Raw genomic sequence first — 12,118 nt, forward strand, 5'->3', positions numbered from 1 at the left:
GTATGAATTTTATCTAATTATAATGGTAAAAGATTTTAAATAGATTTTGAAATTCGTAAACTTTTTTTATTACGCAAACATCCAAACAATCTTTGTTTTCTAAATATTAATTAGTGACTGATGACTCTATTTGCCCGAATGTATTTTAAAAATGTGATTCACCCAGGTCACGGTTACCCCTTCCCAAATGGCCCTCAAGCCATGGTCCGAGTCTCATAGGAGACGCCTATACAGAGTTGTACCGTCCTTTATCTTTATTTCAGCCTTCGGGCCTCATGGCGATGCTTCTGCGCTCGCTTAAACCCCCCGGTGTCACCGTAGTGGTCCCACATGGAGCCATCGGCACTTACTCGACACGAAAAAAATGTGTGTGTGTGTGTATTGCGAATCGAATTTATATTAGTGTGTAGTGTAAATCAAAGGACCACAAACGGCTAAAGTAAGGACACAAAATATTTTTGAGTGATATGTGTGAGTTTACCTCATACCCCTCAACAAATGACAGACAATTTAGTTTGGGTGAATTTGGATGCGTTACTAGTCCTTACGTATTTAGTCTGAGCTCCCATAAATTTAATATTGATAATATCTATGATAACCTCAGACGAATTTACTGTATTATAATTTTATTATTTGTTTTTTTAACCTGTGTTACATTTGAAACTCTGTAGAAAACCGTAGACAACTAATGTTATTGCAATTGTCAGTGTCAAATATAATTGTCAAATGTCAATAAATTTTTAAAGTGATGTCAAATTAAAATTACAAATAAATTATTTCTTGGAGATTTGGAATTTGATAAAAAATTAATTTGTTTCGTCTTTTCACTTTAAAAACTAAAGTTATGAAGTATATTTCAGTTTCCTTGATATTAACTATATTTTTTGCTGTATATGTTATCAATACAATATGGACTTTAGCTGAAATGTTTATACCGCCGGAATGTAGTCGTGGCGATAAATGTTTTCATAACTATTTGGCTTTAAATCCAGTACAGCATTTAGTGCTGTATACTTCAGTTAAAAAGCATCCCTATGAAAATGGAATGTATGAAGGGTCTGTCAATAAAGTGCATACTTCCCTTAAGTTTGACTACCATAGTCCGTCAACAATGTAAGTGCCGCTTTCTTTGAGAACAAGAAAACGTAATGCGTTTATGCTCTAATAACTGCACTTTTACAGGACTTTGACATTAAAAATTCCCCGCAAGACGCGCAATAATGGAACCTTATTTATGCATGCCGTACTATTAGACGAACGAAGACTTTACGACGACTTTATAGATATATTTCGTTCTGAGTCTGTGCATACATTGTCGTTAATTACATACACTGAACCTGAAGCTGCAACATTTAATCTACTGCAATCCAAAGTAAGTAATCAATTACTGCTTGTGCATACTAGGTAATAAAAAATATTTGGACTTTTGGTTACTACCAGTTTTTCAGATATTGGGTATGGTGACACTGTTGCCTTATGATATTCATAATACATACTATTATCATGAATCGCTGCAAACTTTCAAGAGTGAAATGAACTGTTACTGTACCCTTGCTATCTGAAAAATTCTTTATGAGCCTATAATTTAGTTAAAACTTAGTAGTTTTAGAAGAATTTGGCTTTGGATATACTGGTAAGATGTTTAGGAAAGTGTCCAATAGTAGGCAGTTGATAAACAGGACCTTAAATCATACTAATTATTGAAAATCAAAATGGTTTGATTTGCTTTGGAAGGATCACACATCTAAAAGAAAAAATGCCCAACCAAGTGAGCAAAACATTACTGAAGAAGACTATGAATAGAAATATTTTTGTGTAAATTATGTCTAACAACTTATGATGTACACATTAAAATTTTTAAATCTTACAAAATATTTACATTTTGCCACCATCCCATTTTGTATGCTACCTGGGGTCATGGCCCTGTCTGCTTACCCGTTTACACACAAATATACTTTTATGTTTACAGAGTAAAGGAGAGAATAAAAAGGACAAACATGTAAAGCCTTATGCACACATAGCTACAGTAGCACCACTGTCAATTCTGGTGGATAATTTGCATTTGCCTGCAGCCAAGATACCAGGAGAATTATACCCTTATATGAGGTGAGTTTCTGATAAAATTGACAAACATACTATGTGAAAGAGTAGTATTATTGAAAATAAAAACTAAACCACTACATAATACTGTACTACATATATTTCACCTATGGTGAAAGCAATATGGCACAAGTATAAAAGGATTACTGACTGACTTACAGACATAAATGACTAGTTTCCTTTAATATGGCTCATGAAGAAAGCATGTGGAAATATCAACATTATGGTGACAAATCTGAAACTATTGGCATTCACCTTGTGAGTGAAATGCAGGATTGTGGGTTTAAGCTTCCATTCACCTATTAGGAGGGTGGGCTAATTCTGTAATGGGCCATTAAAATAGGTTGATCATAATACTGCAGCTGGTTATAATTTACTTTTTTTTAATGTATTCTTTGTTTATTATATTCATTCATCATCATAATAATCAACCAATATTCGGCTCACTGCTGAGCTCGAGTTTCCTCTCAGAATGAGATGAGTTAGGCCAATAGTCCACCACACTGGTCCAATGCGGATTGGCAGACTACACATACAGTGAGAGTTAAGAAAATTTTCTGTGGTATGCAGGTTTCCTCATGATGTTTTTCCTTCACCGTTTGAGACACATGATATCTAATTTCTTAAAATCCACACAACTGAAATGTTAGAGGTGTATGTGCCGGACCAGATTCGAACTGACACCCTCCAGAATCTGAGGCAGAGGTAATATCCACTGGGCTATCACACCTCTTTAAATTTAATTATATTCATTTATTTATGATTATTTGCAGGATTCGTGATAATTTGTTCCTGCCAATCATCCAACACAATATACTGAAATCACGAATATCTCATTTACAACTGTTAAACAGCAGTACTTCTGAAGTTAATGTGACAGTTAACGTGTCACCCATATCATACGGCTCATTACGTTTAGCCATACATGTGCGTTTAGCATTGGAACAATTTCATGTGTTGGGTTTTAGTGACAAGGATGTTGACGATGTTAAAGGAATATTTGCAGATACAAATTTGTATTTGCTCTCTGCAACGGTTTTAATTGCAAGTTGTCATGTAAGTGTTTAAAAAAAAGTCACTTTTTATACTTTTTTCTTGGATTTTAGACAAGTTAGATAAATATATGCGTTCCAAGATTAGTGGCCCATTACCATCATTTTGAAATTTTTTTACGAATATGATGTTAGTGTTTAGAGTCCTTTTCATGAAAGTAGTCCCCAAGACGCGGCGCTAATGTCTTAATGGTGCTCATTGTCATTTGGTAATGTTGGTGTTATTGTCATTTGTGTAAGGCGTTGTCAATTTTAGTTCAGGTTTTAGCCGCAGGACTTCTTTCATGAAAAGGATTCTATATAAAGTATGTCTAATCTAGTCTAATCTAGAGTTGCCTTAAGAGTTTATACACTACAACTACATAATAAATTAAACAGTGATTTAGGTTCGTAATTAGTGCTACTTTAAATGGTAGGAATTCTGTGAAACTGAAAACTTTAAATGACAATTCTCTAATTAAAGTTCTCAACTTAATGGCCTTTTTATCAATAATAGCTCATTTACTTGTTTTGCTCTATAATTCTGAGGTAGAGAAATATATCACTTGTTAATTTGTTTTTTTACAGTTGCTATTTGACTTTTTGGCATTCAAAAATGATGTGTCGTTTTGGAGTCGTAAACAGACGTTTGCTGGATTGTCTGTTAGGACTGTCTTCTGGCGCTCGTTCTCCCAGCTGGTCATCTTCTTTTACCTACTGGATGAGCAGACATCCTTACTGGTGCTAGTACCAGCTGGTATTAGTGCTATAATAGAGGTAAAGTTTATTCTCCATAAATTAATTTTTAATTTGACTCAGACTATTGACTCGTGAAACACAGACTTTCTTTTAGATTAAATACCTCATTGAAAATTATTTATTGTGTCAGTGTTTTATGTTGAAGTTTGATTATTGTTGCTAAGTAGGTATTCAATGATTTTGGAACTCATGATATATTTCTATCAAGTTTGATTGCTTCATTGATTATTTAAACTTAAATTATTGGAATTTAATATTGCTATAATTTAGGCTGGGTGCTCCACACTCTTTGCACTATATCTCAAAAATATTGTATAATCTATGATTTGATCGTGGATTATTTTGGTATAGAATGGGAGAATGACTTGAGTGGAGACAAGCCGGAGTGTTATCTAGTTTTAAAAGACTACATAAAACTGTCACACGTCCGTGACTTCACTCAAGCTTATTCTCTGCCACTCGAGGGTTTATTGGTATCATTCATAGTGGGAATTGTTTGACCTGATAGGTTCCCATTCAATAATTGTGATTTGCTGTTTACATCCACTTCTGAAGTTAACCCGTTTTTCCGACACTTGCGTTATAGTACATTATGATATAAGTGCGGTAAGTTGAAAATTACAGCCGAGGCGATATTGCAGCTCGAGCCAAAGGCGAGAGCTATAGTAAGGAAGCAGAGGCTGTAATTATCTAAGGGCACATATGTCATACGACGTTTTATAACACATTTTCTGAAGATGAAATTTTGTGTTTCTTACAGATAAATGGTTGACATTTGTTGTAAAAATTATTAAAATTAAAGAATTTAATGTTTTTTCATTATATTTTATCTCACAAAGTTATTTTTTTTTTTCATAAAATGTTGAGCACTTTTCTGACATAAAAACTCTTTGCCAAGATTTAAAAAAGACGTTCGGTTTTAGACGGATGATAAAGGTTTTATATTACACTTACGACTTACTTACTTTGCGATACTTTAGGAGCAAATCTATATTAATATTATAAAGAGGTAAAGTTTGTAAGTTTGTAACATTCTTTAAATGGGGTAATCTTCGGAACTACTGGTCCGATTTTTAAAATTCTTTCACCAGTAGAATGCTACATTATCGGAGAGTGCTATTTTATTGGTAACATATATATTAGCCGAGTTATTACAGTTTTTGTCATGCAGGTCGAACTGAAAATCCTCTTAAACAGACTTATTCGCATGCGCTGCCTTAACTATTGTGTGTCGCGGGCGTCCGCTAGTGTGTTACAAAGAAGTTTTATTTCAATAAGCTAACTGTTTGGTACTGTGCAGTTATGGAAGGTGACGAAGGTGCTCCACCTACGCGCGTCGTGGGCCGGCTGGCGCGTGTGGCGCGTGCGCGTGTGGCGCGAGCGAGCGGACGCGGGCGAGCTGAGCACGGCGCGCGCCGACCAGGAGGCCATGCGCTACCTGTCGCTGCTGCTGTACCCGCTGTGCATCGCCGGCGCCGTGTACTCCTTGCTCTACGTCGCGCACAAGAGGTAACTATACAGGGTGATACTTTTGTAGTGCGCTAATTTATTTTGGTGCTTCTGTATTGTTAATCTTCTATCTTTTTCTTTCTCTTCTTCTTCTATATAATATATTCTTATAAAATGAATTGCTGTTCGTTAGTCTCGCTAAAACTCGAGAACGGCTGAATGGATTTATCTTGCCTTGGGGAATGATCATGGAGGTATAGGGAAGGTTTAAATGGTGATAAATATTAGAATAATTGCCGGGAAAACCATAAAATCAACCCTTTTCTATTTTCCATACAAACGTTTAAGGTAAGGGTAGGGTAAAGTACCCTGTAGTCAGCCTTTTAGTGAGTAATTTGATAAGTTCACTTTCGAAACGATATAAAAATGCAATCTTACACAGTTATATTAACGGATTAACGGTTAACGTTAACTTGCGTTAATTCTTCCGTAATGTAACGTTTAACGAAGCTAACTTTTTTTGTAGTGGATTAACGATTAACGAAGTTAACTATTTGATTAACGACCAGCTATGACCACCACTATGTCGTCCGAACAGCTGGTACTCGTGGGCGCTGCACAGCGTGGTCAACGGCGTGTACGCGTTCGGCTTCCTGCTGATGCTGCCGCAGCTGTTCGTGAACTACCGGCTGCGTTCGGTGGCGGCGCTGCCGTGGCGCGCCTTCATGTACAAGGCGTTCAACACGTTCATTGACGACGTGTTCGCGTTCGTGGTCACCATGCCCGTCGCCCACCGCGTCGCCTGCTTCCGCGACGACCTCGTGTTCCTCGTCTACCTCTACCAGAGATGGTGAGCAACTATTTTCTTTATCTATATCTATACTAATATTATAAAGCTGAAGAGTTTGTTTGATTGAACGCGCTAATCTCAGGTACTACTGGTCCGATTTGAAAAATTCTTTCAGTGTTAGATAGCCCATTTATCGAGGAAGCATATATCATTATTCTTACGCTAACGGGTACCAAGCGGATGAAACCATGCGGCGTCTACTAGTATATATATAAATTAATATATGATATGTGTTGTTAAGCTTAAATCGCGCTAAACAGCTGAACCGATTTGGCTAATTCTTTTTTTAGATTCCTTGAAGAATGGGGACGTGGGTAGGGGTAGAGTAGAGGTGGCGTAAGGTAGGGTAGGGGTAGGTTAGGGCCCTGTCCTGTCGCCGATGGATGTCCACGGCTGGACATAGGTCTCTTGCATGGACTTTTAAATGAATGAATTGAACACAACGGTCTCGAGCCGCCAGCTTCCAGCGGTTCCCTGCAACCTACCTTGTGGGGGGTCAACCAACACTGCGGGGTCGCCATTCCAGCACCTTGGGACCCCAACGTCCAACGGCTCGATGCCATTTTTATTGGTAATCCAATAATTTTCCTTTAAATTTTTAGGCTATACCCTGTTGATCAGTCTCGTACCGACACCGCGGCCAGTATGGACGAGAACCCCAATCAGTTGGAGCTAAGCAAGAAAAAGGATGAATAATAAATATCCTTGCAATGTAAAAATAATAGATAAATTTAATTTATACGTGTCGCGAGGCTATGGTGCTAATTAGCGCGCTAATATTTCCGAGCCCAGTGTCCCTTTTGTCTGTGCGTCGATGTAAAAGGCGTGCACATTCCATAATATATCTATGGTATATAGCTAAGAAATACGCTTAAATAAAGAAAAATCAGCAACTCTCAAATTCTATGACTGAACAGACTATGTTCTCAATTCATTGCCTGTCCCATAGAGACTGCAAAAATGAAATGAAATATTCGCAAATTGTCTTATCTTTCAGTTTAATAATTTAAATATTGCTGTATCCCATCTTTTGGACTACTATTAAGTAGAAACTAAAAAAAAAACAAAAACTAAATACTAAAATACTAAAACAATATTGTATGTATCTAAAGCCTAATTACTGACTAATTAATTATTATTTATTGTAATGCATTTTAAATGGACTGAGAAGATTCTTTTTGTTCCTTCTATATCACTTCTACGACGCCACGTTCCTTGTAGTTGTAGTAAATTATAGAACTAATTGTCTATGGTTAGTATAAAATTTACAAATGTTTATATTTGTTTATGGAAAAATTGTGTTGTGTAATTGTTTTTATTTATAAATATTTAATTTTTTTAGATAATAAATATGCTCTCGTACCTACATTGTTGACGTGGAAATTGCCTTAAACGACGCCAGTGGTCCTAGATATGCGTCAACACTCATATCGTGAAGGGAAAAAGAATATTGTCGACCAATGCGAAAGAATCCAAAAAGTCACTTGTCTTTCGTTGCGATGGGTCTTATTATCTTCGCAAGATTTTTCGCGGCATCCTAGGCCTTCTGAAATTCATTCAAAGATGGCAAAGCTGACACTTAAAGATGTCTTGAATTGTTAAAAATATCATATATTTTAAAATTTTCAACATTTTATTGACAATACGAGCCATAACGCTATCGACCACGATGGTCTATATTTTATCTGTTTCATGATATCACGTAAACCTTAACAAAACGTTTTGATGTTTGAAAGAATTTGTCTTTACATACGTTTTGTGGAAAAATTGTGTTGTGTAATTGTTTTTATTTATAAATATTTAATTTTTTTAGATAATAAATATGTTCTCGTATATTGTTGTCATATTCTCTTCGCAAGATATTTCGTGGCTTCCTAAGCCTACTGAACTCGGCCACGATGGTCTATATTTTATCTGTTTAATAATGTCATGTAAGCCCATAAACACTAAACCTTAACAAAACGTTTTAATGTTTGATAGAGTTATCTATTAGATATTAATAAGTTTAATTATTCAATGACATCCAGTAACATCGTGACGTCACAAAATGGACGACAGCGTTTTTGACATTTGGAAAAATTTATTAAATACATAATTTTGAAATTGAATTCTCTATGAGAACCTTTTATTAATTAATATCGATATATTTCCATGTCTACGAAATTAATATTGTTTATATTAAATTTGATAGGAGTCAACTACGCTATTGAGGCCTGAACATATTGTATAGGTGAATCTTTCCTGAAGTGTTTTTGGTTTTGTATATAATTTGTGTATGTTTTGTTCGTAATGTTTGTATTAAATTTTTTTAATTAATTAGGTAGTTAATTTTGATATTTCTTGAAAAAAAAGATGAATTCATTATTTTATATTATATTTTATTATCTACTATTATTAGTTTAATGGCCTGCAGATAAAAGTTACCAAAATTTACATTATAATGATAATATTCTGTTTAAGAGTGTAATAAAAGGAGAGACTGCTATAGCCAGGCATCTCTTTTAATAAAGGTTGAAAGTTTGTACCTATATATAGGTAAAGGACATGTCCCGAAATGGGCCTTTATTATTTATAATTTACAAGCGGGTTGGTAGTATTTTTTACGGATAGAAAAAACTTATTGTTGTTTAAAAAAGAATTTTCAGAATTTTTGGAACCAGCATTAATTAAATAAATATGTATTTGTTTCGCTTCCTTGTCTACAAATCAAACGTAGACCATACAGAAAAAGTGTTCAAAACAGCCAATAAAAATAACTGAAATTGAATTCATATCCGGTGTAAGCTGTCAATGTCATGAAATATTGTCAAATGTCAATAAGAAACTTTAAATCGTAAACAGAAAAGCAAGAAACAAAAAAAACCATAAATTGCTTTAGAAACGTCTTATACGAACACGACTACGCGAAGATCACTGAAAATCTGTCAGGGTGTGAGTTACAAGCATGTTGCCATGGATAAAAATACTCAATTAATGTTGTCAGTTAAGGAAAAAAATACATTTTATTTCATTAATAAAAAAAAGCAGGTTCCAAAAAAGTTTTTGTTCTTTTAAGATAAAAATAATTTGTTCTGCCTAGTTGACTCTCGGAATAAAGGCCCAGCCTCCATACATCTCCAAAATTGGGACATATCCTTTCCTACATATTATAGCTAAGTATGGCAATCAATTCTGAAAGGGGAATGCCCACCGGACAATACAACGTCGGCCTAGGGAACCCAGGTATGCCCCCACATAAAAGTATACGGAGATGATAATATGATGTATAAAATATAAGAATCTGGTTATTTTTTTTTAAAAGAATATTCGCCATATTTTTTGAATATGTTCAATATTCCCATTCACCTCCAACTATACTAATAGCATTAACAACTGAGTCTTAGGGCCATAAATCATTTCTCTATATCTATCTCGCTTGCACTTATGGGTCTTATGGAGCCGTCTAGTGAAGGGTGTAACAATGAAAGACATATTATCGATAAGTAAAGTTTATTATCGTATCTTGTTCACAAAATTAAAAAAATTAACAATATTTGATTTAATATAATACATATTTCATATTATATAATTATTAACTAAATAAAATTAATCTTCATCTGAGTCTTCATCATCAGAATCTTCGTCTTCTGCCAAATTTATTATATATTAGTATCCATAGTGCGCAACGAGTAACACATGAATGTATTTATTTAATTGCAGTAAACACATTTATAGCAAAAAAAATACGCAATGCAATTACATTAGAAACCGACCAATCAGAATCGTCCAAATCATTATTGACTCATCATTAGCACGTGCGCAGGTAGCCGTTTATCGATAATTAGGGTGCGCAGGTAGGCGCGCTGCACATTCCTATCTTTTTTGACTTTTATGACCGGACGACTCAGATGATAATGCGCATACTATAGTTGGGAAAGACTGACGACAATAGACCAACGGGGCGGGGATCAAACCACCACCCCTCGGTGATGAGTCCGACCGCTCTTACCGTTGACCTATTGGGGCTCTAAATTTTTATAAAAGTATGTTTTTTGAAGAAAACTTTTAATTACTCTTCTTGAGAAGTTTGTGTACCAAAGCAGCGAAGTAACATTCAATGCTGCATGTTACCATCAAGCTTAACAAACAAGAAAACAAACACACAAACCAATAATAAGTCTTCAAAAAATGTCGTAAAATTCAGGCGACAGTCAACGATCATTGCTTGTCTCCGTTGGAGACAAATTAAAATTGAATTGATAATGTCGTAAAACGTTGTAGCAAACTTTTTTTGATGATGTAATGATTTCATTATTAAGATTGAATTATCAAGATTTTTTAGATGTAAGGCTGGTTTTGGAGTCACGCTGACAAGACGCTGACCGTCGACGCTGACAGACGAAATGTATGAACTCCTAGGGAGCGTTTCAGATTAACGCGTAGCTAGCAATGCCGACGGTCAGTGTGACTCTAAAACCAGCATTAATAAATTGCTGGGTGGTTAGGGTAGGCCTGGGCCGGGGATGGGCGTTCCCTTTTGGACTAGGGAAAGAATCCAAACCAGGTCATTCAAAATTCAAAAAAAAAAATGACATTTTTCGATCACTTCCCCAACCTTTCGTTGGAGACTGAATAAGTTCTCTTTACAAAAATCTTCAACGGTGTTTTTTCGAAGGGTTGCAGCGAGAACAAGTGGAGACACAAAAAAAATATATTGCTTTATACTTTGACGGTTGTGAGGGTAATAAAGAAGATAAATTTAATTTTATATGATTTTTGCTTTCTGTTGTCTTCTTTATTTATAAACTATAGCAAATTTAATAGCATGTCATAGTTACATATAATACCTACGCATTAAAATATGTCCGAAGTTTCCCTAAAATATCCATTTGTATCTTGGTCGCTTCATGTTAAGTGTGCTTTATTCATTTAGTTAGTGAAAAAGTTGTGTATTATTTATATAAAAATGAAATGTTTTGTATTGTAGTGTATGGTAAATTAAAAATAAGCATTCCTGAACACAGGGTTGTGCTCAATATTAAAATAAAGATGTTTACATTTTTTATTGTATTTTTTTATTTCAAGATTTTATTAATATTAATCTGCAGTCTGTATACGGTACATAGATATGTCCGTCAGAAATTTAGAAGACGGGTTCTTATAAAATTATACATATACTTACAGAAAGACTTCCGCATTCTGACTTATGCCACAGAAAACATATGTACAAGTAGGTACTTCTGCGTTGTCTGTCTGTACTAATATTATAAAGCTGAAGAGTTTGTTTGTTTGCTTTAACGCTCTAATCTCAGGATCTACTGGTGCGATTTGAAAAAAAAATCAGTGTTAGATAGCCAATTTATCGAGGAAGGCTATAGGCTATATAATATCCCCGTATTCCCACGGGAACGGGAACCACGCGGGTGAAACTGCGCGGCGTCAGCTAGTAAATTATAGGTATTATATGTAAGAGTACCTACTTAATAGAAAGTGTTATGATTTTCTATAGATTTGCCTTATGCCTATGTTCGGTAATACCTTACTGGCTCAGAACAGGATATCTACTTAAGTAATCATGTTCCTACTATATTGATATATTGTATATACTATAATTGGCGAAGGATGGAATTTAGATGAAGGTAAGCCATCCCAAAGAAAAGACTTCATACAGAATTCATACAGCGTGATACAAACTGGTTTCTCATGTATCTAGAAACAGTGCAACAATCAATAAGGTAACCCGGCGGGATTCGGCTTGCATGAACTCTTCGCCGCTGTTATACATAATATAATCTCAGTCTATAATCTATAAATTGCTATAGACTGAGATTATATTATGGAACACATGGAAACGAGGTATTATTATTAATTTGTTGACATTATTATCAGGTATTATTGTGTAATTTCGGCTTAATCACGGCGATACTCACCGATTATATGATTGGCGAGT

General features: G+C 35.0%; 1 protein-coding gene across 1 annotated transcript; it reads left to right on the plus strand.

Annotated features, from left to right (window-relative positions):
- The first annotated feature begins 725 nt into the window (after positions 1–725).
- On the plus strand, positions 726–11,233 carry LOC112051079 (lipid scramblase CLPTM1L). Its single transcript, XM_024089555.2, has 8 exons — positions 726–1,113; positions 1,183–1,372; positions 1,970–2,106; positions 2,874–3,156; positions 3,720–3,908; positions 5,191–5,399; positions 5,938–6,189; positions 6,792–11,233. The coding sequence occupies exons 1-8, from the start codon at positions 845–847 to the stop codon at positions 6,883–6,885; spliced, it is 1,623 nt and encodes a 540-aa protein (XP_023945323.2). The 5' UTR covers positions 726–844; the 3' UTR covers positions 6,886–11,233.
- Positions 11,234–12,118: the final 885 nt, after the last annotated feature.

The sequence above is a fragment of the Bicyclus anynana genome, chromosome 1 (assembly GCF_947172395.1).
Source record: "Bicyclus anynana chromosome 1, ilBicAnyn1.1, whole genome shotgun sequence".
NCBI classification, from domain to species: Eukaryota; Metazoa; Arthropoda; class Insecta; order Lepidoptera; family Nymphalidae; genus Bicyclus; species Bicyclus anynana.

Bases quoted from the DNA above. Each gene is read 5' to 3' on its own strand.
- LOC112051079 (XM_024089555.2), top strand. From the start codon at position 845: ATGAAGTATATTTCAGTTTCCTTGATATTAACTATATTTTTTGCTGTA. The intron at 1,114-1,182 runs GTAAGTGCCGCT...GCACTTTTACAG, and splicing joins TACCATAGTCCGTCAACAAT to GACTTTGACATTAAAAATTC. The intron at 3,909-5,190 runs GTAAAGTTTATT...GGTACTGTGCAG, and splicing joins GTATTAGTGCTATAATAGAG to TTATGGAAGGTGACGAAGGT.